The 26,157-nt window shown below is 40.0% G+C and overlaps 1 protein-coding gene across 2 annotated transcripts in view; it reads left to right on the forward strand.

Moving 5' to 3' along the window:
- PPP4R3A (protein phosphatase 4 regulatory subunit 3A) overlaps nt 1-26,157 on the forward strand; it is a 53,292-nt gene that overhangs the window by 12,787 nt on the left and 14,348 nt on the right. The window contains exons 2-9 of one of the 2 annotated variants that reach the window (XM_033191573.1): nt 6,633-6,688; nt 12,019-12,117; nt 15,916-16,533; nt 21,432-21,509; nt 21,893-22,009; nt 22,446-22,562; nt 25,062-25,193; nt 25,297-25,399. In XM_033191573.1, coding sequence (XP_033047464.1) covers nt 6,633-6,688; nt 12,019-12,117; nt 15,916-16,533; nt 21,432-21,509; nt 21,893-22,009; nt 22,446-22,562; nt 25,062-25,193; nt 25,297-25,399 — 1,320 coding nt within the window. Of the gene's footprint in view, nt 1-6,632; nt 6,689-12,018; nt 12,118-15,915; nt 16,534-21,431; nt 21,510-21,892; nt 22,010-22,445; nt 22,602-25,061; nt 25,194-25,296; nt 25,400-26,157 lie in introns of both variants that reach the window. The other variant, XM_033191572.1, reaches the window with a different exon arrangement.

The raw sequence follows: 26,157 nt of genomic DNA on the forward strand, positions 1-26,157 counted from the left end.
CGAGTAGCTGGGACTACAGGCGCCCGCCACCTCGCCCGGCTAGTTTTTGTATTTTTAGTAGAGACGGGGTTTCACCGTATTAGCCAGGATGGTCTCGATCTCCTGACCTTGTGATCCGCCCGTCTCGGCCTCCCAAAGTGCTGGGATTACAGGCTTGAGCCACCGCGCCCGGCAGGATTTCCTTTCCTTGGTCTTTGTTACAATGTCTTTCTCAGATGTGTGGGAAAAGGTATTTGTGTGTGTGTGTGTGTGTGTGTGTGTGTGTGTGTGTGTGTAAGTAAAAGATTCCTCTTGGGAGATAAGGGAATCTGTTTCATTGGAGACAGGATAGATGTGTTTCTCAAATGAGTTGGGGTGAATGGGGTCTGTCTTGAGTGTGTGCTTCAGTTACTGAGTTCCACTAGACGTAACTGTTGCCAGAAACATGTGTTGTTCTTAGAACCTTCTCTGCCTCCCCTTAATGTTGCTGAGATCTTCTGCTAAGGATCATCATTTCTCCCCTGTCATCGCTGCTACCATGTTATTTAATAAATCCCTCTCCTAAAGTTGAACTCTATACCCCATGCATACCCATACATTAGTAGGATAGAATTACTGTGCCTAAGACTGTAGCTATAGCAACAAAATACAAACAAACTTGTTGGGAGGAAGGATTGTGTTAACTGATATTAACACTGAACTGGATCTTTTATAGTTGATTGGTGTAGTGTATAACTTGGCTCAATAAAACCTATTAGATGATGGAGGGAAACCTGATAGACTAGGAGTAAATACAGTATTGTGTCTTTTATTTATTGTCTTACTGAGCCCTCAAGTTAAAAGACTGTTTCCCATGTTCTAGCATCTACAGCCTACGTATCTCTTTGGGAATATGGTATTGGGAATCAGAGCTGGACTTCCTAGACCAAAACCATGTGATATGATTGAAAAGAGAGTTTCAGGGGATACTTTCCTCTAATATCCTGAATGGTCCAGAAAAACATTTCCCAACCCCAGAAACTTCTAGTGTGTCCTTGTTTTAGCCAGAACTTTGGAAGGGAATACGTCAAATCTTCCCCCCGCCCTTTCTAATTATCCTGATCCTGTAAACACTACTAAGAGAGTTTTGAAGAAAATATAAAAGAGACTGGTACTTGAGAAATAATTGCTATTAGGTATTAGGTGACTGACAATGTCATACCACCGCGCTGCCGTATTTTTTGTTTTAGTGACTGTAAAAGTCAGGCGTGTGTTTCTTGAAAGCACAACTTGAATAACAACCTCAATCCCCTGTGCTATGTGTTTTTGACTTCTTAAACTTAGAAAAATCTTTTGAATTGCAGTATAATCCATCAAAAAGGTACACAAATCATAAGTATTCAATTTGATGAATTTTCAAAAAATAACCAGTACACCATTGAAGAAACAACATAACCGGTACTCTAGAAGTCCGCTTCATGTTCCTCCCCGGTCACGATCCTACCCAGAGAAAACTGCTAGCCTAATGATAGGTTAATTTTGCCACATTGTTCGTGGTATCCATTGTATGAATATTTATACTTGATAGTTTACCTTTTTGTGTGTTTGTTTTGTTTTGTTTTGGTTTTTTTGAGACTGGGTCTTGCTCTGCTGCCTAGGCTGGAGTTCAGTGGCATAATCTCAGCTCACTGCAACCTGCATTTCCTAGGTTTAGGCAGTCTCCCTACCTCTGCCTCCTGAGCAGCTGGGATTAAAGGCGTGCGCTGCCACACTTGGCTAATTTTTTTTTTTTTTTTTTTTTTTTTTTTTTTTTTGAGACGGAGTCTCGCTCTGTCGCCCGGGCTGGAGTGCAGTGGCCGGATCTCAGCTCACTGCAAGCTCCGCCTCCCGGGTTTACGCCATTCTCCTGCCTCAGGCTCCCGAGTAGCTGGGACTACAGGCGCCCGCCACCTCGCCCAGCTAGTTTTTTGTATTTTTTTTTAGTAGAGACGGGGTTTCACGGTGTTAGCCAGGATGGTCCCGATCTCCTGACCTCGTGATCCACCCGTCTCGGCCTCCCAAAGTGCTGGGATTACAGGCTTGAGCCACCGCGCCCGGCCACACTTGGCTAATTTTTAAAATTTTTTTATAGAGACAAGGTCTCACTATATTGCCTAGGCTGCACATTACCTGTTTTTTTGGTTTTTTAAAACAGCATTTGTATACTATACAAATCACCCATTCAAAGTGTACAATTCATTGTTTTTTAATATAATCACAGGTTTGCAACCATCGCCACAATCTAATTTTAGAACATTTTGTCTCCTCTGAAAAAAATCATGTGCCCATTAGCAATCACTACCCACTTTCACTTCCTCCCAGCTCTAAACAACCACTAATCTGTTTTCCGTCTCTAAATTTACCTGTCTGGACTGGGAACGGTGGCTCACACCTGTAATCCCAACACTTTTGGGAGGCCGAGGCAGGCATATCACTTGAGGTCAGAAGTTTGAGACCAGCCTGGCCAACATGGTAAAACCCAGTCTCTACTAAAAATAAAAAAATTAGTCGGGCGTGGTGGTCCATGCCTGTAGTCCCAGCTATTCAGGTGGCTGAGGCAGGAGAATTGCTTGAACCCGGGAGGCAGAGGCTGCAGTGAGCTCAGATCACACCACTGCACTCCAGCCTGGGCGACAGAGTGAGACTCCGTCTAAAAAAAATATATGTGTGTGTGTGTGTGTGTGTATATGTATATATATGTAACTTTACCTATCTGGACATGTGGTATTTTGTGAGGGGCTTCTTTAATTTCGTATGTTTTCAAGGTTTATACATATTGTAATGTGTTAGGTTTTCATTACTCTGTGTAGCTGAGTATGTGCCACATTGAATTTATCTGTTCATTTTTTGCTGTTGTAAATAACCTTGCTGTGAACATAAATGTACATGTTTTTGTCTGGGCATGTATTCATTTATCTTGGATATATACTGAGGAGGGAAATTGCAAGGTAACTCTGCTTAACTTTTTGAGGAACTGTCAAACTTTTCCAAAATCGATGCCTCATTTTATATTCCCAGAAGCAATGTATGAAGCTTCCCATTTCTCTACAGCCTTGTTACCACTTGTTATTGTCTTGTCTTTGATCGTAGACATTCTAGTGGGTACTTAATGGTATCTCATTTGTGGTTTTGGTTTTTGTTTTCATTTGAGGCAGAGTCTCTGTCGCCCAGGCTGGAGTGCAGTGGTGTAATCCCAGCTCACTGCAACCTCCGCCTCTGAGGTTAAAGTGATTCTCCTGCCTCAGCCTCCTGAGTAGCTGGGTTTAAATACTTGCACAACCATGCCCAGCTAATTTTTTTGTGTGTCTTTAGTAGAGACGGGGTTTCACCATGTTGGCCAGGCTGGTCTCGAACTCCTGACCTCAAGTGACCCACCTGCCCGCCAAGGCGGGCGGATCATCTGAGGTCGGGAGTTCAAAACCAGCCTGACCAATATGGAGAAACCCTGTCTCTACTAAAAATACAAAATTAGCCGGGCATGGTGGCACTTGCCTGTAATCCCAGCTACTCAGGAGGCTGAGGCAGGACAATTGCTTGAACCCAGGAGGCAGAAGTTGTGGTGAGCCGGGATCGCACCATTGCACTCCAGCCTGGGTAACAAGAGTGAAACTTCGTCTCAAAAAAAAAAAGTAATATTGATCCATAATGTACTGTGTATACTTTATTATTTCCATGGAGAATAATAGAATACCATTTTTATTCTAGTAATTAAAATAATGAAAGACTACAAAGATAGTTGGAGATGTTTATACTTTTTTTTAAATTTTATATTAAAAATATATAGGATGGGGTCTCACTGTTGAGACCAGGCTAGCCTCAAGCAATCCTCCCATCTTGGCCTCTCAAAGTGCTAGGATTACAGGCATGAGCCACTGCACCTTCCCTTTGTTTTTTGAGACAGGATCTCTTATCACCCAGTCTAGAGTGTAGTGATACAATCATGGCTCACTGTAGTCTTGAGATCCTGGGCTCAGGCAATCCTCTTGCCTGTCTCTTGAGTAGCTAGAACTATAGGCATGCACCACCACCTCATCCAGCTAATTTTTTTTTTTTTTTTTTTTTTGAGGCAGAGTCTCTGTTGACCAGGCTGGATTGCAGTGATGCAATCTCGGCTCACTGCAACCATGCCTGGCTAATTTTGGTACTTTTAGTACGGATGGGATTTAACCATGTTGGTCAGGCTGATCTCAAACTCCTGACCTCAAGTGATCTGCCCACCTCAGCCTTTCAAAATGCTGGGATTACAGGCGTGAGCCACCAAGCTCGGCCTACTTTTTCTTCTTTTTATTTTATTTTATTGTTATTTTATTTTTGCAGAGGCAAGGTTCCCCTTTATTGGCCAAATTGTTCTCAAACTCCTGGCCTCAGGCAATCTTCCCACCTTAGCTTCCCAAAGTGCTGGGTTATAGGCATGAGCCACCATACCTGGCCACCTGCTGCTTTTTCTTGTTATGGATGAAATCTTGAAAATTGAGCATAAAGAGAATTGAAGGGGCACTGGAAAATGTGTTTTGATTAATCTGGCAAAAGTTGGAAAAAGAGGAAGAAGATTAAAACAGTATTTTCTCTAAAACGTGAGAATGCTTATCTGAGCCTCCTAAGCCAAAACCAGTTTTTGTAAAGAAAGAAAACTCAAAGAAATGGGGTTTGTAGGGAATACAGGTGGAAAAAAATAATATGGAGAATGTTTAGTTACCTTAAGTACTCAAAGGATAAGAAAGAGATTTTGGATTAATTAGGTCACCTGTCCTAGACATAGTGGGAGGATTGGTGTGAAGTGGAAAGCTGTTTATGTGCATAGGACATACACAAATTGAGTTATCAGAGCTTGGTTAATTTACTATGTTTGGTATTATTTGGTACTGTTCTGAGCACACAGTAGTGAATGGTCAGTAAATCATTAATATTGGACAGTATCGTAAAACAAATGAATTTTGATGAAAAAGCAAACTAAATTTAGAAATGTTAAGAGCACTCTTAGCCATTTAGCTACTATTTGGAATGGGTAAAGCAATTGTTAAGTGTAATACGAGAAGAAATGAAAGCTCCATATGAGAGATGGTTGCAGAGAAAACTGCTTTTTCTCAAATATTTTTGGGCCAGAGTTTGTCTTCAGGTAGTACTTGCAGGTATAAACTAGAACTGGTTGATAAGAGAAGAGGGGTATGGGAAGTCATACAATATATCAGAGATTTTAACCCAGATCATCTGACTTCACACTGTGCCGTTTGATTACCTTCTGCTGTCCATAAATTGGTAGATTTCTATTGTTACCCAGTCCTTACTTGTCAGATTAACCAAGCATGGTAGCTGGCCCCTATAATCCCAGCTACCCAGAAGGTGGAGGTTGCAGTGAGCTGAGATCACACAACTGCAACAGAGCTGAGACCCTGTCTCAGAAAAACATTTCTTAGGTTACAAGTTACTGTAATTAAACTTACATTGTTTTAAAAATAATTTTTCTAGGCCAGGCGCAATGGCTCACGCCTGTAATCCCAGCACTTTGGGAGGCTGAGGTGGGCGGATCACAAGGTCAAGAGATTGAGACCATCCTGGCCAACATGGTGAAACCCGGTCTCTACTGAAAATACAAAAATTAGCTGGGCGTGGTGGCGCATGCCTGTAGTCCCAGCTTCTCAGGAGGCTGAGGCAGGAGAATCAAACCCGGCAGGCGGAGGTAGCAGTAAGCCGAGATCATGCCACTGCACTCCAGCCAAGGCAACAGAGTGAGACGCCGTCTCAAATAATAATAGTTTTTCTATAACTGAAGTTGAGTGTGCATCAAATCTTCAAAAAAGGAAATATGCTGTAATCCCAGCACTTTGGGAGGCCGAGACGGGCGGATCACGAGGTCAGGAGATCGAGACCATCCTGGCTAACATGGTGAAACCCCGTCTCTACTAAAAATACAAAAAAAACTAGCCGGGCGAGGTGGCGGGCGCCTGTAGTCCCAGCTACTTGGGAGGCTGAGGCAGGAGAATGGCGTGAACCCGGGAGGCGGAGCTTGCAGTGAGCCGAGATTGCGCCACTGCACTCCAGCCTGGGCGACAGAGCGAGACTCCGCCTCAAAAAAAAAAAAAAAAAAAGGAAATATGGCCAGGCACAGTGGCTTCACGTGCAGTGCCAGCACTTTGGGAGGAGGGGGCAGTGGGAGGATCACTTGAGCCCAGGAGTTGGAGACCAGCCTAGGCAACGTAGCGAGACTCTATCTCTACAAAAAATGAAAAAAAATTTTAAAATATTTTTTGAGGCCAAGCGCAGTGGCTCACAGGTGTAATGCCAGCACCTTGGGAGGCCAAGGCTGGTGGATCGCCTGAGGTCAGGAGTTCGAGACCAGCCTGACTAACATGGTGAAACCCCATCTCTACTAAAAATACAAAACATTAGCCTGGTGTGATGGCACACACCTGTAATCCCAGCTCCTTGGGAGGGTGAGGCAGGAGAATCGCTTGAGCATGGGAGGCGGAGGTTGCAGTGAGCTGAGATCGCTCCACAGCACTCCAGTCTGGGTGACAGAGGGAAGGCTTATCTCAAAAACAAACAAAAAAAAATTTAAGGAAATATGTATATATGTAAGGGAATATAATTTTGCTGTTTTATAGTAACATAATGGAATGTCTTTTTCTATTTCCTAGGTTCTCTACTTTTAGAGTCCAAAATAAATCCTAACACCGCATACCAGAAACAACAGGTACAATTTTGAAGATGTTATGTTCTATCTTGCATATTTTCCTTTTGAGTAAATGAAAGTTTATAATCTGATTGCTTATAGTGAAAAATTTAGAACAGATTACAACAGTTTGCCAGTGAAATTCTAAAATAGGATTTTTGCCAGTTCCTATAGTGTTTAACACAATAATTTTAAATTTAAAAAGCTTGCAACAAGTTAAAATGGAGTTTGTGTTCCACCTATTATAGCAACTGAGCCCTAAAATTTCCTTGTTTTTACCTTAATAAAAAGGTGACCATTGATGTGATAAGCTGCTACTAACACAGTTAAGTGTGAAAATTCCTTCTTTTGCTGTTGTAGATGATAATGCAGAAAGAACATTAGTATCTCCCTCTACAGCAGTACTGTGTAGATAGGACTCTGTCATATCAATCTGATTATCTGATTTCTTTTACAGATTCCTGAATAGTCTTATGATATTACAGTTTTGAAGATAACTGTACTTAATAGTACAGTGTACTCAAAATACACTGTTTCTTAAGCCTTTCTAATATGCAATGAAATATCAGAAAGTAAATCTTTCACTTAGTATCAACTAGTGCTGTTATTAAATGGTATTCATTCAGTACACACGCGCCTGCGCTTCATGTCCCACACACATACAAGATGAGTGGTCTATATAGCCAATGAAGTCAAGATCAGTTCCCTCATTGCCCAGAAGATGCAGATACAAAATAGTTAATTTAAAAGAAAGAAGATTACCAGCTTGTTCATAAAGTGCTTTGCTTCATCATTGATCTTGAAAATACTAGAAATAAGTTGGAATTGTTTTTATTTTTCCCATTAGGTGATGTGTAAAGGTCGTGACTTGTTTGACGTCACCCAAATAGTGGATAGGAATGCTGGTATCAACTCCTAAATATCTTTAGTTGTGATTTATTTGTCCACCAAACATTCATACAATATATTTTCTTGATAATTTGATAGTCTGATATAATACTGTGGTGCATTTAGTGTTCTTAAGAAAACTTAAGTTTGATGGAAAAATTGAGAGCCTGGAATCTTTGGTTTTGATCTTCCATACTTAAATACATTACATTCATATTTTGAAGTTGTATTCAGCTGAAGAGTAAAAGCACATTTTAAGAAAAAGGAAAGATTGAAACTTTTGAGAATTAGTGAACAAATTCATGTGTCTCAGCCTATAGGTTGTTGGGTGATAAGCAAGATAATTTGGAGAAAAGTTGCTGTAATATTTGGAATCTTCAAGGAAAACAAGAGCAGTTTCTAAAATTTTATAAACTTGCTAAATTTGTCAAATGGGTAATTAAGAGCATATGTCTGGCTATACCCTGACTTAAGCATCAGCCTCCAAATGATTCTGAATATACATTACAGCAGAATGTGTTATTGGCTTTATGCTTATCCTAGTAGTCTTTATTGAGCTGATAATCTTAAGTATTTATCAGAGTTTTAGGAGCCATCTAATTTGGGCAAGTTGTTCCCCGCACCCCCAAGATGATTGTTATTTTCCCCAAACTTTGTTTTCATCACTAAGAAGTAGTACCAACTGGGCACGGTGGCTCATGCCTGTAATCCCATCACTCTGGGAGGCCGAGGTGGGCAGGTCACAAGGTCAGGGGATCGAGACCATCCTGGCTAACACAGTGAAACCCCGTCTCTACTAAAAATACAAAAAAAATTAGCCGGGCATGGTGGCGGGCACCTGTAGTACCAGCTACTTGGGAGGCTGAGGCAGGAGAATGGCGGGAACCTGGGAGGCGGAGCTTGCAGTGAGCCTAGATGGTGCCATTGCACTCCCGCCTGGGTGACAGAGCAAGACTCCGACTCAAAAAAAAGTAGTATCTATATTATGACTAGTTTTCATAACAGGATGTATCTTTCCCATCCTGATCATGAGGAAACTGAGGCTCAGAAAGGTTACCTAACTTTCTAAGCATCACCTGCTACATAGATGGTGGTATTAGAATTTATACTGTGGCCTCTGTACCTCCTAAATTTAGTATTTTCATTCCATGCTATTTTGAGGGAAAATAACGTCATTTAATTTTGTCTTACATGGAGACTTATAATAAATGCTCAGTATCTATTGAGCAGATAACCTTGTAAAGTATTTAGGCTGCCAGAATTATAGATTAACTGCAAATTCTTCTACCTGTTGTTCTGTTCTGGTGAATTATAAAGGTAAACTAAAAATGAAACCTTACTAATTTTTGGCATGTTGATCTTAGAATGTTAATAGTTTTGAGCCTGAACTGCTACTCAGTCTGGATCAGATTGCCTGCCTGGGGTCTGTGATAGCTGGAAGTCCTTTAAGATAGTGTAAAAAGGGGAGTTTGAGGTATTTTCCAAAATTCTGAATAAAAATTATAGACTTAGTAATACTGCACAACCAAATCAGATTCTCATTTATTTATTTCTGACTGGCAGCACTTTAGTCCAGCGAGACTACTGGTCTCTTGATTGACAGTTGTATAAATGACTGAACAGAGTTAATATGCAGTTTAGCAGATAAATTTTTCATTTTTATTCTTTTAGAGGTGGGGTTTTGATATGTTGCCCAGGCTGGAGTCCTGGTTCACAGGTGTGATCTTAGTGCACTGCGGCTTCCACCTCCTGGCCTCAAGCAATCCTCCCTCCTCAGCCTCCTAACTAGCTGGGACTACAGGTATACACCATTGTGCCTCGCTTAGACACATTTTTAAACATGGAATCCATTTGTGTTATATTGAGAAGTGTTCTTGGCTAGAAGTGGTGCCTCACACTTGTAATACTAGCACTTTTAGAGCCCAGGAGTTTGAGACCACCCTGGGCAACATGGCATAACTCCTCCTCTACAGAAAATACAAACATTGGGCATGGTGGCACATGCCTGTAGTTCCAGCTACTTGGGAGGCTGAAGTGGAAGGACCACCTGAGCCCAGGGAAGTAGAGGCTGCAGTGAGCCATTATGGTGCCACTACACTGCAGCCTGAGTGATGGAGACACCATCTCAAAAAAAAAAAAAAAAAAAAAAAACAGAAGTCCTTGCTAATGAGAAAGGTTAGAAACCGCTGCAGTAGAATCATAGGTCCTTAAAAGTACCTTAAGCTAGTCCTGTTTCCTCCTCAATACAGGAATCATTGTCATCCCGATGGATGCCCAGTCAGCTTTTGCATGTCTGTTTTTGGTTACTTACTAGTAAGATTGAATTATTTTTTTCTTTATACCATACTCCAATCCGTCTAACTTTACTCTTCTAAATTCTCTTTGTACCAGCTTGAAAAAACACCGAGTGGCATAGCCCTTCAGATTTGGAAGTTAGCCATTAACTGTGACTCTCCCTAGTACCATTCAATTTCTTGTATGAGATGATTTATAGATTGCTGTCAATGAGAGGGCCCTTTTTTGAAATGGTTGATTGCTATCAAAGAGTATGTATATTTATTTATTGCCAGTAAGATTTGAAAGGAATTTTTTTTTTTTTTTTTTTTAAATTTTTTGAGGCAGACTCTCTGTCACCCAGGCTGGAGTGCAGCAGCACAATCTCGGCTCACTGCAACCTCCGCCTCCCGGGTTTAAGTGACTCTCCCACGTCAGCCTCCCATGTAGTTGGGATTACAGGCATCCGCCATCATCCCCGGCTAAAATTTTTTTGTATTTTTAGTAGAAACGGGGCTTTACCATGTTGGCCAGGCTGGTCTTGAACTCCTGACCTCAGGTGATCCACCTGCCTTGGCCTCCCAAAGTGCTGGGATTAGAGGCGTGAGCCACCACACCCTGCCAAAAGGATATATTAGGCCTTAATAAATATTTTGACTCTTTAATTTTTTTTGATTTTTTTAATTTTGTTATTTTTTTTTGAGACAGAGTTTTGCTCCTGTTGCCTAGGCTGGATTGCAGTGGTGCTGTCTCAGCTCACTGCAACCTCTGCCTCCTGGATTCAAGCAATTCTGCCTCAGCCTCCCAAGTAGCTGGGATTACAGGCACATGTCACCACGCCCGGCTAATTTTTGTATTTTTAGTAGAGATGGGATTTCACTGTGTTAGCCAGGCTGGCCTCAAACTCCTGACCTCAGGTGGTCCGCCCACCTCGGCCTCCCAAAATGCTGGGATTACAGGCATGAGCCACCATGTCCAGCCATATATTTTTATCATACCATGCATATCGTAGAATATATGCTGTTGGTACTATGAGGAATATAAAATGGTCTCAGTATTGTATGTGCAGTGTTTTGCTGAGATTACATCTTAATAAAAACTGTCGAACTATTCATTAAATTTTCATTAAAGTTCTGTCTAGATGGCCAGGCACTGTGGCTTATGCCTGTAATCCCAGTGCTTTGGGAGGCCAAGGCGGGAGGGCCTGAGGCCAGGAGTTCAAGACCAGCCTAGGCAACATGACAAGACCTCCATCAAAAAACTAAGAAGTTCTGAATAGGAATGAAAGTGTGGTAGGTGCTAGGAGTTTGCTGCTTCTTGAACCATAGCACTTTGCTAAGTTTTTTTTGAACCTGTGTACAGGTAAATGCTCACATACTACAAATTTAGGCAATAATTTCAAGGGCTTCGTGGATCTCAGAAGCCCCTGGTGAAAAACACGTGCTGACAATAGAGGGAAGAGAGAAAGAGTTGTTTTAACCCTATCGTCCTAACATGTCCTAGCTATTTTATACTTAGATTTCCTCTTTGGACATTTTATTTTATTTTATTTTATTTTATTTATTTATTTTTTTTTTGAGACGGAGTCTCGCTCTGTGGCCGGGGCTGGAGTGCAGTGGCCGGATCTCAGCTCACTGCAAGCTCCGCCTCCCGGGTTCACGCCATTCTCCTGCCTCAGCCTCCCGAGTAGCTGGGACTACAGGCGCTCGCCACCTCGCCCAGCTAGTTTTTTGTATTTTTTAGTAGAGACGGGGTTTCACCGTGTTAGCCAGGATGGTCTCGATCTCCTGACCTCGTGATCCGCCCGTCTCGGCCTCCCAAAGTGCTGGGATTACAGGCTTGAGCCACCGCGCCCGGCCTGGACATTTTATTGACAGCATAAAATACAAGTCAGTATGCTTGGATAGTGTTGGTGTCATTGGTATAATGTTTTTATCTTTTGCAGTGCATGAAAAGAATATATTCCATATATTGGTTTAAGTTGTCCTTAAGGAAACATTATTTTTGTTTTATAGATTGGGGGAAGTGAAGTGTAAAAAGTCATTGTTTTGAAAAAGAAAGACATTGGTAATTGCCAGTATTAGTGTTGCAAGAAGTAAAAATGAGCACAGTTTTATTTCCTTTTGTTTGTTCATTTTCGTTTGTGATAGTGTATGTTAATCATTCAGATTCCTTTTATGTTTCCAAAGGACACTCTGATTGTGTGGTCTGAAGCAGAAAATTATGACTTGGCCCTTAGCTTTCAAGAAAAAGCTGGATGTGATGAAATTTGGGAGAAAATATGTCAGGTAATTTTTTAAATAAAAAATCAACATGCTTTCTTTAAGTGTTTATTTTTCGCCATGCTTTCAACTAATGCCCAAGAGTTTAAATTTCAAATTGATCTTTTAAATTCACTGCTGCTTTGAACTTGATTTAAAGGAAGATACAATTTATTGACACTAAACTCTCTAGCTCATACCTTTGCTGAACTCCAGTGTTTTATATCCACCTGCCTTTTTGAAGCTTTCTCCTTGTGTGTTCACTAGCATCTCAAATTTAGTACTCCAAAACCAAACATAATCTTCCTCCATACATCTGTCCCATCTTCTTCTAAGTGCCATCCAGTTGCTGAAATCAGAAACTTGTGGATCATGTTTATCCTTCCATCGTCACTTTTACCCATTCAGTCCCCCCATTTATTATCTCGATAATAAATCTTGATCCATTAGTTTATCTTCATTTTTACTATTGTAGTTTTCCAAGCCACCATCATTTCTTGCCTGGTTTATTGGTTTTGTCTTGACTGATCTTCCTAAATCAACATTTTAGCTACAGTGATTAGGTGATCTTTTGAAAAATGCAAGTCTGATCACATCACTTTTTTGTTTATAACTTCTTGTGGCTCTTGAAAGAAAACCCACCCTTGTACTTGTCTTGAGCAGTATGGCTCTTGGCTGACGATTCAGCCTTACTCTGCCTCTAGGCTTGAATGTTCTTAATTTATTCTGGAGTTTCCTAGTGACATAATTGCAACCTTTTGTGAATTTGCATTTGTATGTGCTCTTGTTGCTAAAGCCATTGGCTCTTGTTATACACTCGGTTAGGCCATTTCATTCCAGAGAAGGTTTCTCCACTCCATGTTTACTTTATCTGGAGAATAATCTTCACCAGATTCCTTAATTCCTTTGAGTGTGGCCCTCAAACCAGCAGCACAAGCATGACCTGGGAACTGACAGAAATGCAAATTCTGAGACCAGCCCCCCTCCCGCCGACCCTAGACCTACTGGATCAAAAACTCCAAGTAGCGTCCAATAATTGTTTTTTAAAATCCTTTCTTAGGAATTCTGTTTTCACAAGCCCTATAGGCCAGACTTTTCTCTTTAAAGGACAAGATGGCAAATATTTAAGGCTTTGCAGGCCATATAGTCTCTGTCACAGCTAGGTCAACTCTGGTATTGTAGTTCGGAAGTAGCAGTAGACAGCACATTAATGAATGGAGGGGCTGTCCTCTATAAAACTTTTATTTACAAAAACAGGGACAGACCAAATTTGGCTGTAGTTTGTCGCCCCCTGCTTTTGGTGATTCTGATGCACCCTGAAGTTTGACAGCCATAACATTCATAGAAGATATAGTGCCCTTAGCACAATTTTTTCTTAACTTATGGAATTTATTTCAACTATATATTCTACTTAGCTGTGCTTTTCATAAATTAAGCTGTCTGTTAAGCTGTCCCTTTCCTTCTCTGAAACATGAAAGGACTAACATATCTGAATGCCATCCATCTTTTTAGTTTTTCTTTGCTTTCTGTCCAACAATTCTATTTATAGCACGTTTCTCTAGATTTTGTTTTGTAGAGTTCTCCCAAAGAGAGAGAGGTGACATCAGTGAGTTCAGGCTATGTTAATAGCATCTGTTATTCAGACAAATGTTGTTCTCCTCTATTTCATCTTTCTGAATCAAACAGTCCCACTCTGGATGCAGTCTTCCTTTATGCCAATGTGCAACTCAAACCTGAACTCGATCTGTCATTGTCATGCCTGTCTCTCCTTTAATATTGTCTGATCTTTACCTTTGTTCGGTCTTCAATGCCATAAAGTTTTCCGTCATCTAAAGTCGGGGCACAGATAGTAGTACTTGCATGCTTTCTCTATAACAATTTTATCACTAGCTGTGTTATCTTCTTTTCTGGTATTCCCTTTCAACATTTATGTAGTTTATTTTCAAGGTGTCATTTCTCAGTCACTATGGGTTCTTTTTTTTTTTTTTTTTTTTTTGAGGCGGAGTCTTGCTCTGTTGCCCGGACTGGAGTGCAGTGGCCGGATCTCAGCTCACTGCAAGCTCCGCCTCCCAGGTTTACGCCATTCTCCTGCCTCAGCCTCCAGAGTAGCTGGGACTACAGGCGCCCGCCACCTCACCCAGCTAGTTTTTGTATTTTTAGTAGAGACGGGGTCTCACCATGTTAGCCAGGATGGTCTCGATCTCCTGACCTCGTGATCCGCCCGTCTCGGCCTCCCAAAGTGCTGGGATTATAGGCTTGAGCCACCGCGCCCGGCCCACTACGGGTTCTGTCTGAACTTCTCAATCATTTTCTAGATCCAAGAAAGTCATTACATTTTGCTCTCTGAGATGTTAAATGCTTTTCTGTTTCTTGAACCATGTTCACCAATTTTTGTCTGAACTCAAAAAGATGGCATTTTTAATATAATAAGGGCACTCCTCTCTTTTCATTCGGTTTGCTAATCAAAATCTAACATTTTTCTGTGGTGAAATCATAGTTTGGGTATTAGGAACTTAAAATTATAATGAGAGCTTATGTAATTAACAAACTCAGAGCCAATGTGAGACCTTGCCAGGTACAAGCCATGAATGTGACTTGACTTGCCTCCTTTCAGTGCTGCTGTCCACTTGGTTGAGGTCAAGACCATATCACATTGCAGCACATTTCAAGAAAAGTATTCCAGGTCATCATCTCTTCTAGTATCTATCAATGCATCTGTTCATTACGCTAAGCAATTTAAACTTCTTGGCTTTTTCATACAAGGTCTAATTTTTTTCATCCCTTTACATTCTACTTGGCCTTCTACTTGCTTTAGTGGTCACTGTCTCAAATTGTAGTGCCACGATAACAAAATTTCTTTCCCTTCAAAGTTTATCCTTGACCTTTTGTTACAAAAAAATGCCTTACTTTAAAATGTAGTCAATGTAAGTTACCTTTTTATAATAAGAGCCCTCCAGTGGCATAAAATTGGGTTTTATGACAGATTTGCGGGCTCCTAGAGGGATCCCGAAGGCTACAGGTTAGGGTGTGTAGAAAGGAAAATATTTTTGTGGTTTGGTTACTTAACCTTCAGCAGACCTTTTTTGGGGGTAACTCCTACTATATATATATAGGTTGTATTTACTTTATACGTGGCTTCATTTTTATGTAGGTACTCTTGTATTCTGCCTCGTGTTTTTTAAATCCTGTTTTTGGGCTGTCAGTATTTATAGCAAATCAGTGACTCACTCTGGTCCAAAGCCAGTTTGTTCATGCTCTTTGGCTCTTGGTTTCTACAGTTAATTGATGTTAAGTATTTTACTTTTTGCTTATAATTATATATATTTTCTGTGATCATAACATTATGATATTTGGTGTTTGTTTGGTCTTCATCTCAGAGTTAAATATTGAAGAGCTTGGTGGTGGCAGCTATCCTTTAGCACAGTCCTAGGACTGGTTCTGAGACTTGCCCTGGTCTGCTGGAAAAGAGGGCCAGGGATATGAGATGTTAGTGGCTGTTTTAGCATCAGGCTTCTGTTGTGAGTCTGCAGAGGTCTGTTTCATAACAGTCTCACTTAGTTTAGCCTGTCCTAGAAAGCTGTTCTTGCCAGCAGACCTCATGCTTTATAAGGAAGCTCAGTCTGTTTTTGAACTTTGACTAACTTCCTTAAAATTGAAAGTATACGTTATTTGGAGAAATGTAATGTAGAAAAATAGGCAGTTTTGTCTTGAAAATTATCATTATAGGTTTCTTACAACATCTCTTTTATTCATCTTAGAATATCATTTAGGTTTGCTGGTCAGTTGTTAATATATTTAGTCAGCAATTAAATTTTTTTTCCATAGGTTCAAGGAAAGGACCCTTCCGTGGACATCACTCAGGACCTTGTGGATGAATCTGAAGAGGAGCGTTTTGATGATATGTCATCGCCAGGCTTAGAATTGCCATCTTGTGAATTAAGTCGCCTTGAAGAAATTGCAGAACTTGTGGCATCATCTTTACCTTCACCTCTTCGTCGTGAAAAACTTGCACTGGCACTAGAAAATGAGGGTTATATTAAAAAGCTCCTGGAGCTTTTTCATGTGTGTGAGGATTTGGAAAATATTGAAGGACTGCACCACTTGTATGAAATTATCAAAGGCATCTTCCTCTTGAATCGAACTGCTCTTTTTGAAGTTATGTTCTCTGAAGAATGTATAATGGACGTCATTGGATGTTTAGAATATGATCCTGCTTTATCACAACCACGAAAACACAGGGAATTTCTAACGAAAACAGCCAAGTTTAAAGAAGTGATTCCCATATCAGATCCTGAGCTGAAACAAAAAATTCATCAGACATACAGAGTTCAGTATATACAAGATATGGTTCTACCAACTCCTTCAGTCTTTGAAGAAAACATGTTATCAACACTTCACTCTTTTATCTTTTTCAATAAGGTAGAGATTGTTGGCATGTTGCAGGTGAGTTAGATCATTTCTTTTTTCATACTTCAAGAGATGCAGCAAAAACAATTTGCTCCTTTTAAATACATATATTAAGTTTTAATTTTGTTAATGTATAAAGTTAAGTATTTGTGAGATATTTTAAGAGATTATAATATATAATAATACTATGAGACCAGAAGGTTACTGTATCTGGGATAGGAGAGGTAAGTATGATAAATGTAGTTTGAAGAAATGGTACAACGGGATGATTTTTTAGATACTGGGTCTTGCTCTGTTGCCCAGGCTGTAGGGCAGTACAGCGCATTGCAACCTCCATCTCCGCTTCCCTGGCTGAAACAATTCTCCCACCTCAGCCTCCTGAGTAGCTGAGACCACAGGTGTGCACCACCACCCCCAGCCAATTTTTGTAGTTTTTGTAGAGATGGAATTTGTCATACTTGCCCAGGATGGCCCCAAATTTCTGAGTTCAAGCAGTCTGCCTGACCCGGCCTCCCAAAGTGCTGGGATTACAGATGTGAGCCACTGGGCCCAGCCTGACTTTTTTCTTTTCTTTTGTTTTAAATAAAGTTGGGGTCTTGCTCTGTTGCCCAGCTGGAGTATAATGCCACAGCCATAGCTCATTGCAACCTTGAACTCCTGGGATTGAGTCATCCTCCCACCTCAGCCTTCCAATTAGCTAAGACTACAGATGCATGCCACCATACCCACCTTTTAACATTTTTTTTTTGTAAAGAATGGATCTCACTTTGTTGCCCAGGCTGGTCTCAAACTCCTGGCTTCAAGCAATTCTCCCACCTTAGCCTCCCAAAGTGTTGGGATTACAGGTGTGAGCCACCATACTCAACTACAGGAGGATAACATTAATGAAATGGTTGAATGCTGAACTTTGGGGTTATTACTCTATGAATTATGCATAGAATAGAACAGATTGGAAGAGGAAAGAGTGAAGCACAAAGCCAAGAGAAATGTCACTAAATACAGAATATAAATTCTAATGAGAATTGTGGGCCAGGCGCTGTGGCCTGTCTCTACCAAATAAATAAAATTTAAGGCGAATTTGTAAAAATCCCAGAAAATGATATAGTAAAGGTCCAGTTTCGGGGTCTAGGGAATGTAGCAGAGGAGGTAAATTATAACTGCATGTATCCCTACCAAAAGCCACATTTTGCTAAGGAGTGTGCCTGTGGGTGAGTTAAACCCATGTGAATTTGAGTTTCAGCTCCGTCTGTCACTTAAAACTCTCAGTAGCTATATGAGTTGGGCAGCCTTAACTTCTTAAAGCTTCAGTTTCCCCATCTGAAGGATGGTGACATTAATGCCTACCCTGCAAAGTTGTCTGAAAATTAACTGAGGTCAGGCATGTAAAGAAAGTGTTTAATATGATGTAAGGTTCATGGGAATTTTTAAAAGTATCTGTTGATAATTGCTTATTAAAATGTAGATTTTTTTTCTTACAGTATGCCCAGTCTCTCTGATCTGGTGTTTTAGGGTGTTTGCATCACAGTCCCCTAGGGTGCAGTGTGGTGAATTCCGCACAAAACAGAGTGGAAGTCTCTGAGAGCTAGACAATAATTTGCATTTGTAACACCCTCAAAGTTAGAAAACCTCTTACTGTGTCATCCCAGTGTGTGAATCGGTCTGTTCTAACTGAAATAGAAGTTTACATAGGCTGGGCCTAGTGGCTCACACCTGTAATCCCACCACTTTGGGAAGCCAAGGCAGGAGGATGGATTGAACCTGGAAGTTAAAGACTAGCCTGGGTCTGGGTGTGGTGGCTCACGCCTATAATCCCAGCACTTTCGGAGGCCAAGGCAGATGGGTCACCTGAGGTCAAGAGTTCAAGACCAGCCTGGCCAACATGGCGAAAACCCGTCTCTACTAATAGTAAAGTATAACAGTTAGCTAGACGTGATGGTGGGCACCTGTAATCCCAGCTACTCAGGAGGCTGAGGCAGGAGAATCATTTGAATCTGGGAGGCGGAGGTTGCAGTGAGCTGAGATCGTGCCGTTGCACTGTAACCTGGGCAACAGGAGTGAAATTCTGTCTCAAAAAAAAGTTTTTTTTTTTTTTTTTTAATTAGCCAGATATAGTGGTGCATCCCTATAATCCTAGCCACTTGGGGAGCTGAGTTGGGAGAATCGCTAGAGCCCAGGAGTTTGAGTCTGTAGCGAGCAATGATCATGCCACCGCACTCAAGCCTGGGCAACAGAGTGAGACCCTATCTCAACAAAGCAATAAGTTTATGTAGTACAAAGAAAGAATTGTTATTTGCATGCGTACACACACACACACACACACACACACACAGCCATGTTGTTTTTTATTCTTTGATGCCTATGATATTGTAAGAATAACAGATCTTTGGGAGGCTGAGATGGGCAGATCACTTGAGGTCGGGAGTTCGAGACCAGCCTGACCAATATGGCGAAATCTCATCTCTACTAAACAAAAATTAGCCAGGCATGGTGGTGGACACCTGTAATCCCAGCTGCTCAGGAGAATGAGGCAGGAGAATTGCTTGAATCTGGGATGCGGAGGCTCATGCCTATAATCCCAGTTACTCCAGAGGCTAAGACAGGAGAATCACTTGCACCTGGGAGGCAGAGGTTGCATTGAGCCAAGGTCGCACCGCTGCAGATAAGTGTAATATGACTTGGAAGATCTTTTAAGACTTTACCTCAGGTGTATAAGTAAAATAATTATTTGAAACCTGCATTTGTTAAGTATAGAAAGGAAGACAATAAATGTAATAAGAGCTGCTTGATAGCACACATTACATATAAAGTAGTATGTTTAATCATATGTCTGTTCCTGCTTAGAAAATTTTGTATTTCTAAAGTATTAGCCAGTGATAGCCAAAAAAAGGAAAAGTATGAATTAAAATACTGAGTTCTCCTGATCCTTTTCTTCAGCTCCATATGGTTCTGTTTTTGTTATGTGGGGATTTGTCACTTTTCTTGGTCTTTGTACATGTAAAATGCCAGTTTTATTCATTAAGTATGAATAATTTCAAGTTATTAAAATCTTTGCTTCCCTGCAATATGCTGTGTAAAATATTGGCTGCCAATACATCTGTTTCTCTTGATGCTGGACATTTCTATCCAAAGTGCTGCTGTGAAGGCTATAGCATTTTACAAATGTTTTGGCAAGAAGTGATTGAGATATAGTTTAATGCAGGTTCCTGCCCACTTTGTGTAGCCCCATGCACACATAATATCATGCCCTCTTAACATTGACTGCTTCCATTGTAGTACCATAAACATTCTTATTTTCTCTACTTCTGTACCCCCAACTGCAGCAGTTCAGAGAATATCTTTTTTAACCATTTGATAACCATTTGGTAGAATATAGTGTATTGGGGATGTATCTTGAAATTGGATGCCATTTGGGTAACAAACGTGGTCAAAATCATATTAGTGAGGTATGACCTGTTTCGACATTTTAGAAAAAGTAAAGGTGGGAATAACCAAACTAACTTAGTGCCACAGAAGGTTTTTCTGGAGCACTCACAACAGTGAATTCCGGAGCTAGTAATCTAGTGGGAGCTTGTATACACATCCATGTGTATGTGTATTTAGAGTGAGGCATGTCTAGGGATAGAGTGATAATTGAATCTACTTCCACTAGCTGAGATAGTATGTAATTTAAAAAAAATCTTAGTCGAGCATGGTGGTTCATGTCTGTAATCCCAGCACTTCAGGAGGCCCAGGCCAGTGGATTGCTTGAGGCCAGGAGTTCAAGACCAGACTGGCCAACATGACAGAACCCCGCCTCTGCTACAAATACAAAAATTAGCTGGGCGTAGTGGTGTGTGCCTGTAGTCCCAGCTACTAAGGAGTCTGAGACAGGAGAATTGCTTAAACCTGGGAGGCGGAGGTTGCAGTGAGCCGAGATGGCACCACTGTGCTCTACCTGGGTGACAGAGCAAGACTTTGTCTCAAAAAGCAAAACAAAACAAAAGCCAGGATCTCAATGAAAAAATAGAGATGAGAAGCATTGACCGGGCAATCATGAAGGCTGTACCACCTTAATTGGGCTTGGGTAAATTTTAAAATCCAAGTCTCAGTTATAAAATGAAGTAAAACAAAAGGTTCTAAATTTTGCTTTTTAAATAATTGAGTCGTTCTCTGTATCTTTAAAACACTAAAGTAGCTTTGTCTTCATTTTCATTCTCATTTGAGAGGTTGTAGAACCTATCCTTTAAAAGTTAAGGTTGGCCGGGTGCGGTGGCTCAAGCCTGTAATCCCAGCACTTTGGGAGGCCGAGACGGGTGGATCACAAGGTCAGGAGATCGAGACCATCCTGGCGAACATGGTGAAACCCCGTCTCTACTAAAAAATACAAAAAAACTAGCCGGGCGAGGTGGCGGGCGCCTGTAGTCCCAGCTACTCGGGAGGCTGAGCCAGGAGAATGGCATGAACCCGGGAGGCGGAGCTTGCAGTGAGCTGAGAGCCGGCCACTGCCCTCCAGCCTGGGCGACAGAGTGAGACTCCGTCTCAAAAAAAAAAAGTTAAGGTTATAAAACCTATGAAAATAAGGAGTCAGCAAGTGTTGGTCCTGCTATTTTTGTAAATAATATTTTATTGAAAAACAGCCATATCCATTCATTTACAGTTGTCTGTGACTACTTTCATACTACTGGACCAGGGTTTGAGTACTCATAGTAGAGATCACATGGGCCACAAAGCTCAAAATATTTACTACCTGGCCTTTAAATAGGCTTAGAAAATAGAACCTTGACAGAATTTTGTACTTTAATAGTATGGTTTTTCTTTCTTTTAAGAAAATAAAAAGACAGCATTGCCAATACCTTCCTTTTTTCAGTTATTGCCATTTATATTAAAGTGTCCTGAAATTATATTTTAGTACAATCTTAGCATTAACATAACTGCATTTGTCCTTTGTTTCACAGGAAGATGAAAAATTTTTGACGGATTTGTTTGCACAACTAACAGATGAAGCAACAGATGAGGAAAAAAGACAGGAATTGGTAAGACATTAGATACTATGAAAGGCATAAAAATAAAACCACTGGCCAGGTTTGATGGCTCACGCCTGTGATCCCAGCACTTTGGGAGGCCAAGGTGGGTGGATCACGAGGTCAGGAGTTCGAGACCAGCCTGGCGAAGATGGCAAAACCCCGTCTCTACTAAAAAGTACAAAAATTAGCCAAGAATGGTGGCAGGCGCCTGTAGTCCTAGCTACTCAGAAGGCTGAGGCAGGAGAATCACTTGAACCTGGTAGGCAGAGGTTGCAGTGAGCAAAGGTCGTGCCGTTGTACTCCAGTGTGGGCGACAAGAGCAAAACTCCGTCTAAATAAATAAATAAATAAATAAAACTTTTTATATCACTTATCCTTTTTTCTAATTTCAGGTTAACTTTTTAAAAGAATTTTGTGCGTTTTCCCAAACGCTACAGCCTCAAAACAGAGATGCTTTTTTCAAGACTTTGTCAAACATGGGCATATTACCAGCTTTAGAAGTCATCCTTGTAAGTTTTGTGTCTCCTCATTTTTAATTACCATTTTTTATCCCAAAATTAATATTTTTAATGTAACATGCAAATATTCTATTATAGCCAATATTTAATCTTAGCTGGGTAGTTCATTAAGTTAATGAAGCTATAAAATTGCAATGTTAGTTTTCACACAGTATTAAAAGAATGCAGTTAAAGGAATTTTCCATAATTTAATAATTTGTCAGCTTTGCAGCTTATTAGCTGAAATGTTAAAATAGGCAAACAAAAATACATGATTTAGAAAATACAGTTTTATCCATACGATAAGAGTTTTATATGCAGAAGAATTTCTTTGACCTTTCTTTTACATTGCAGTTTTTTCATATGTTTTGTTAGGTTTAGATATTTACATAGCTATAGGTTCCATATTTTTATAATTATAGGAGAAATAAATGCTTTTTGTCTGCAGGGCATGGATGATACACAGGTGCGAAGTGCTGCTACTGATATATTCTCATACTTGGTTGAATATAATCCATCCATGGTACGAGAGTTTGTCATGCAGGAGGCACAACAGAATGATGATGTAAGTAAGAAGTTAACAGAGCAAAAAATAACCAGCAAGGTAAATATTATTTGTACTAATAGTAAGTATTTATACATAGGAAGCTATAACTGTTTTTATTATTCACTTTTAAGATTTAAATTGTTGCTGTTTGGGAAAAGTGTAGCCATAATATCAGATGAGTTAGTGTTCCCCTAAATTTGTTCCTGTCTCAGTTTATCAATTTGTCCTACAGAAATTATTTATGTTTGTTTAAATTGCCTTTTAAAATGTTAATGTCACTTTTTTTTGGTTTTTTTTTTTTTTTTTTAATTCTGAAGTCAACTTGCTATGTTGTCTTACTTAAATCATTTAGTCAATCAGTCCTTGTATCTGGGGAATTATGAGTAAGTTACCTAGGAAAACATGGACTTTAGGGTAGATTCTCAAAATCGTCAAGAATGAAGAAATGTAGCACAGTTCCTTAAAATATGTAGGGTGCTGTTTCTTTACTGCCTTGCCATAGAGAACAAGCTGTTAGTTGTTCACAAACACTCACATGTTAGCATCTGAGATATACCATATTTTAAAGTGATAGAGAATATATCCTGGTAATGTGGAGGGTGCACCTGGATCACGTAGTGCGTGACATTTGAGAGCACTAAATGTGTGTGCTCTTCTCCTTTATTTTAAAATAATTCAACCAATGATTTTGATGTTTTCCTGCTTCCCCTATAACAATTTGGAAGCAACTTTTTACATAAGAATGAATAAGATATTCTGCCTTTAGGTCCTTCTTAAGGGAGGAGGGGAAAAAAGCACCCTTAAGGAAAAAAAAAAAATCTGTTTAGAATTCCAGCCTGTGGTATTTTTACAAAATAAGAAAATAGACTGTCTTACTTTTTGAAAAGATCCTATTTTATGTATTGTGATGTCAAAAAAAATGGAATGCCATGTAACTGTTAGGTTTAAATTTTTATTTTTAAAGTATAGTGCAGGATAGGTGCAAAAAAGCACCAGTTCGAACTGTTGAATGTTATGTCATGTTTTTCTTTTATAAAATATTAATGTCAGCCTCAGCAACATAGCAAGACCCTCCTTTACTACAAAAGTAATTTTTAAAACTTAGGTATGGTGGCATGCACCTATAGTCCCAGATAGGAAGATGAGAAGGAAGGGTCTCTTAAGACCAGGAGTTTGACTGCAGTGAGCCATGATTGCTCCACTGTACTCCAGTCTGGGTGACAAAGCCAGACCCCATCTCAAAAAAAAAAAAAAATTCTGCTAGAACCAAAGTATCTCTATTATTGAAAATAAAGGCTTTTGTTGGTCCCCTTAACCCATGATCTGAACATAGGAACATATATGGATATACCTCAAAATACTTACACACAGTAGGACTCTTTTTTTTTTCTGTTTTGCAGCAGAATAACATTTCAGTCAATAGGACTCTTGATTCCCACTCTTCTTGATCATCATTTCGGTCTACTGTCTCCATTTTCTCTATCCCTTGTCCATCCTGCCTTTGCATACACATAGGCAGGAGCAGGGATTTTCTCACTGAATCCCTCTCAAGCTTGCTTACTACTTAGGTGAGGAATACCAGTCATAATAGGACCTCAGGAAAACCAGCCATCTATTTTCTTTGATATTTAGAATGTGTATAATACATTTGTTCTCTGCACTCTCTAAATACCATAGTCTCATTTTCTCCAATTTCAGACATTCAGATAATTTTTTCCTAAATTTATTTTAAAAGGAAATTTTATGTCACTTTTACAAATGGAGAACATATATCATTGGCCATAAATAGAAGGACTCTATAAAGATAAAAGCAATAGACTGGGCACGGTGGCTCGTGCCTGTAATCCCAGCACTTTGGGAGGCCCAGGTGGGTGGATCACCTGAGGTAGGGAGTTCAAGACCAGCCTGACCAACATGGAGAAACCCCGTCCCTACTAAAAGTACAAAATTAGCTGGGCGTGGTGGCGCATGCCTGTAATCTCAGCCACTAGGGAGGCTGAGGCAGGAGAATCGCTTGAACCCAGGAGGTGGAGGTTGTAGTGAGCCGAGATTGAGCCATTGCACGCCAACCTAGGCAATAAGAGCGAAACTCCGTCTCAAAATAAAATAAGATAAAAATAAAAGCAATGAAAGTAGAATGATGTTGTAAATCCTACCTAAATATTCTTACTGTTAAAGCTATGGTCATAAAACCCACTGGCTTTCTTCAAAAGGTAGATTATGTTATTAGAAAGTTGTAAAGATCTGTTATCACCAAACTAAAACCTTGCTTTTGCTTTAATCAGAGGAATTTAAAGATAATAGACAAGAAATTTATATTTAGGGCTATATCCCTGTACCACACTTTGGGGAATGAAACAGTCATATGTCCTATCAGGTAACTGAGTTAAACATTTCACTTTCCAATTAACAAAACACCTTGAGCCTAGGTATAATGCTGTGGTATGTGTCTTAGTTTTTGCTTTTTCCATTCTCTCATAATAAGTGATTCTGAGTATATCTGTTTTTTCTCTCCAGGATATTTTGCTCATCAACCTCATTATAGAACATATGATTTGTGATACAGATCCTGAACTTGGAGGAGCAGTCCAACTTATGGGCCTGCTTCGAACTTTAGTTGACCCGGAGAATATGCTAGCCACTGCCAATGTAAGCCATGAGCATTTTTCTTCTTTTTCATAGCTAGTATATTGTGTATTGCTGGTGGGAACCAGTGTGGTTAAAGTTCATGGAAATGTTTTTGATTCCTTAGAAAACAGAAAAGACTGAATTTCTGGGTTTCTTCTACAAGCACTGTATGCATGTTCTCACTGCTCCTTTACTAGCGAATACAACAGAAGACAAACCTAGTAAAGGTAAGATAATTCAGGTTGGTAGTTAAGTTCTCTGTTCTTGAATGCTGAATTCAAAATTGGTGTTAAGTAATCTTGTTAGGAGGCAGTTAGCAGGAGGTAGAGGCTGGGAGGACACACCTTTTAAAAAGTCGTAGTCTTTAAAAGTTCAAACCATCAGGTTAACATAGAGGTCTTAATAATTTGTTTGTTTGTTTTTATCAAAAGCAACCTGGAGTGTTAATAATGTATTTTGAAAAGAAAGGTTCATGATAAAAATTTCCCTAAAAGGCCTGTAATTCCAGCACTTTGGGAGACCTAGGCAGATGGATCATGAGGTCAGGAGATTGAGACCATCCTGGCTAACATGGTGAAACCCCGTCTCTACTAAAAAAATACAAAAAAAAATTAGGTAGGCGTGGTGGCGGGCACCTGTAGTCCCAGGAGAATGGCATGAACCTGGGAGACGGAGATTGCAGTGAGCCGAGATCGCGCCACTGCACTCCAGCCTGGGCAACAGAGCGAGACTCCGTCTCAAAAAAAAATTTTTTTTCCCTACACATGTAAAAGAAATAAGATAATTTTTTGTTGAACAATATTTGTATTCAGTTTGCATCTACACTGGTGAAATAGAAGGCAGTAGGTATGAAAAAATTCATTTTAAATTATATTCCAGATGTATAGACAGAGCTAGGATTTTTGCACAGTATTAAGCTACTTTTATTTATATTAAAGATATGTTAAGGTTTGTTATTTTTGCATTTTATTCATTAGAGCTTTAA

The sequence above is a fragment of the Trachypithecus francoisi genome, unplaced genomic scaffold, assembly GCF_009764315.1.
Source record: "Trachypithecus francoisi isolate TF-2019V2 unplaced genomic scaffold, Tfra_2.0 Lachesis_group3, whole genome shotgun sequence".
Lineage (NCBI taxonomy): Eukaryota > Metazoa > Chordata > Mammalia > Primates > Cercopithecidae > Trachypithecus > Trachypithecus francoisi.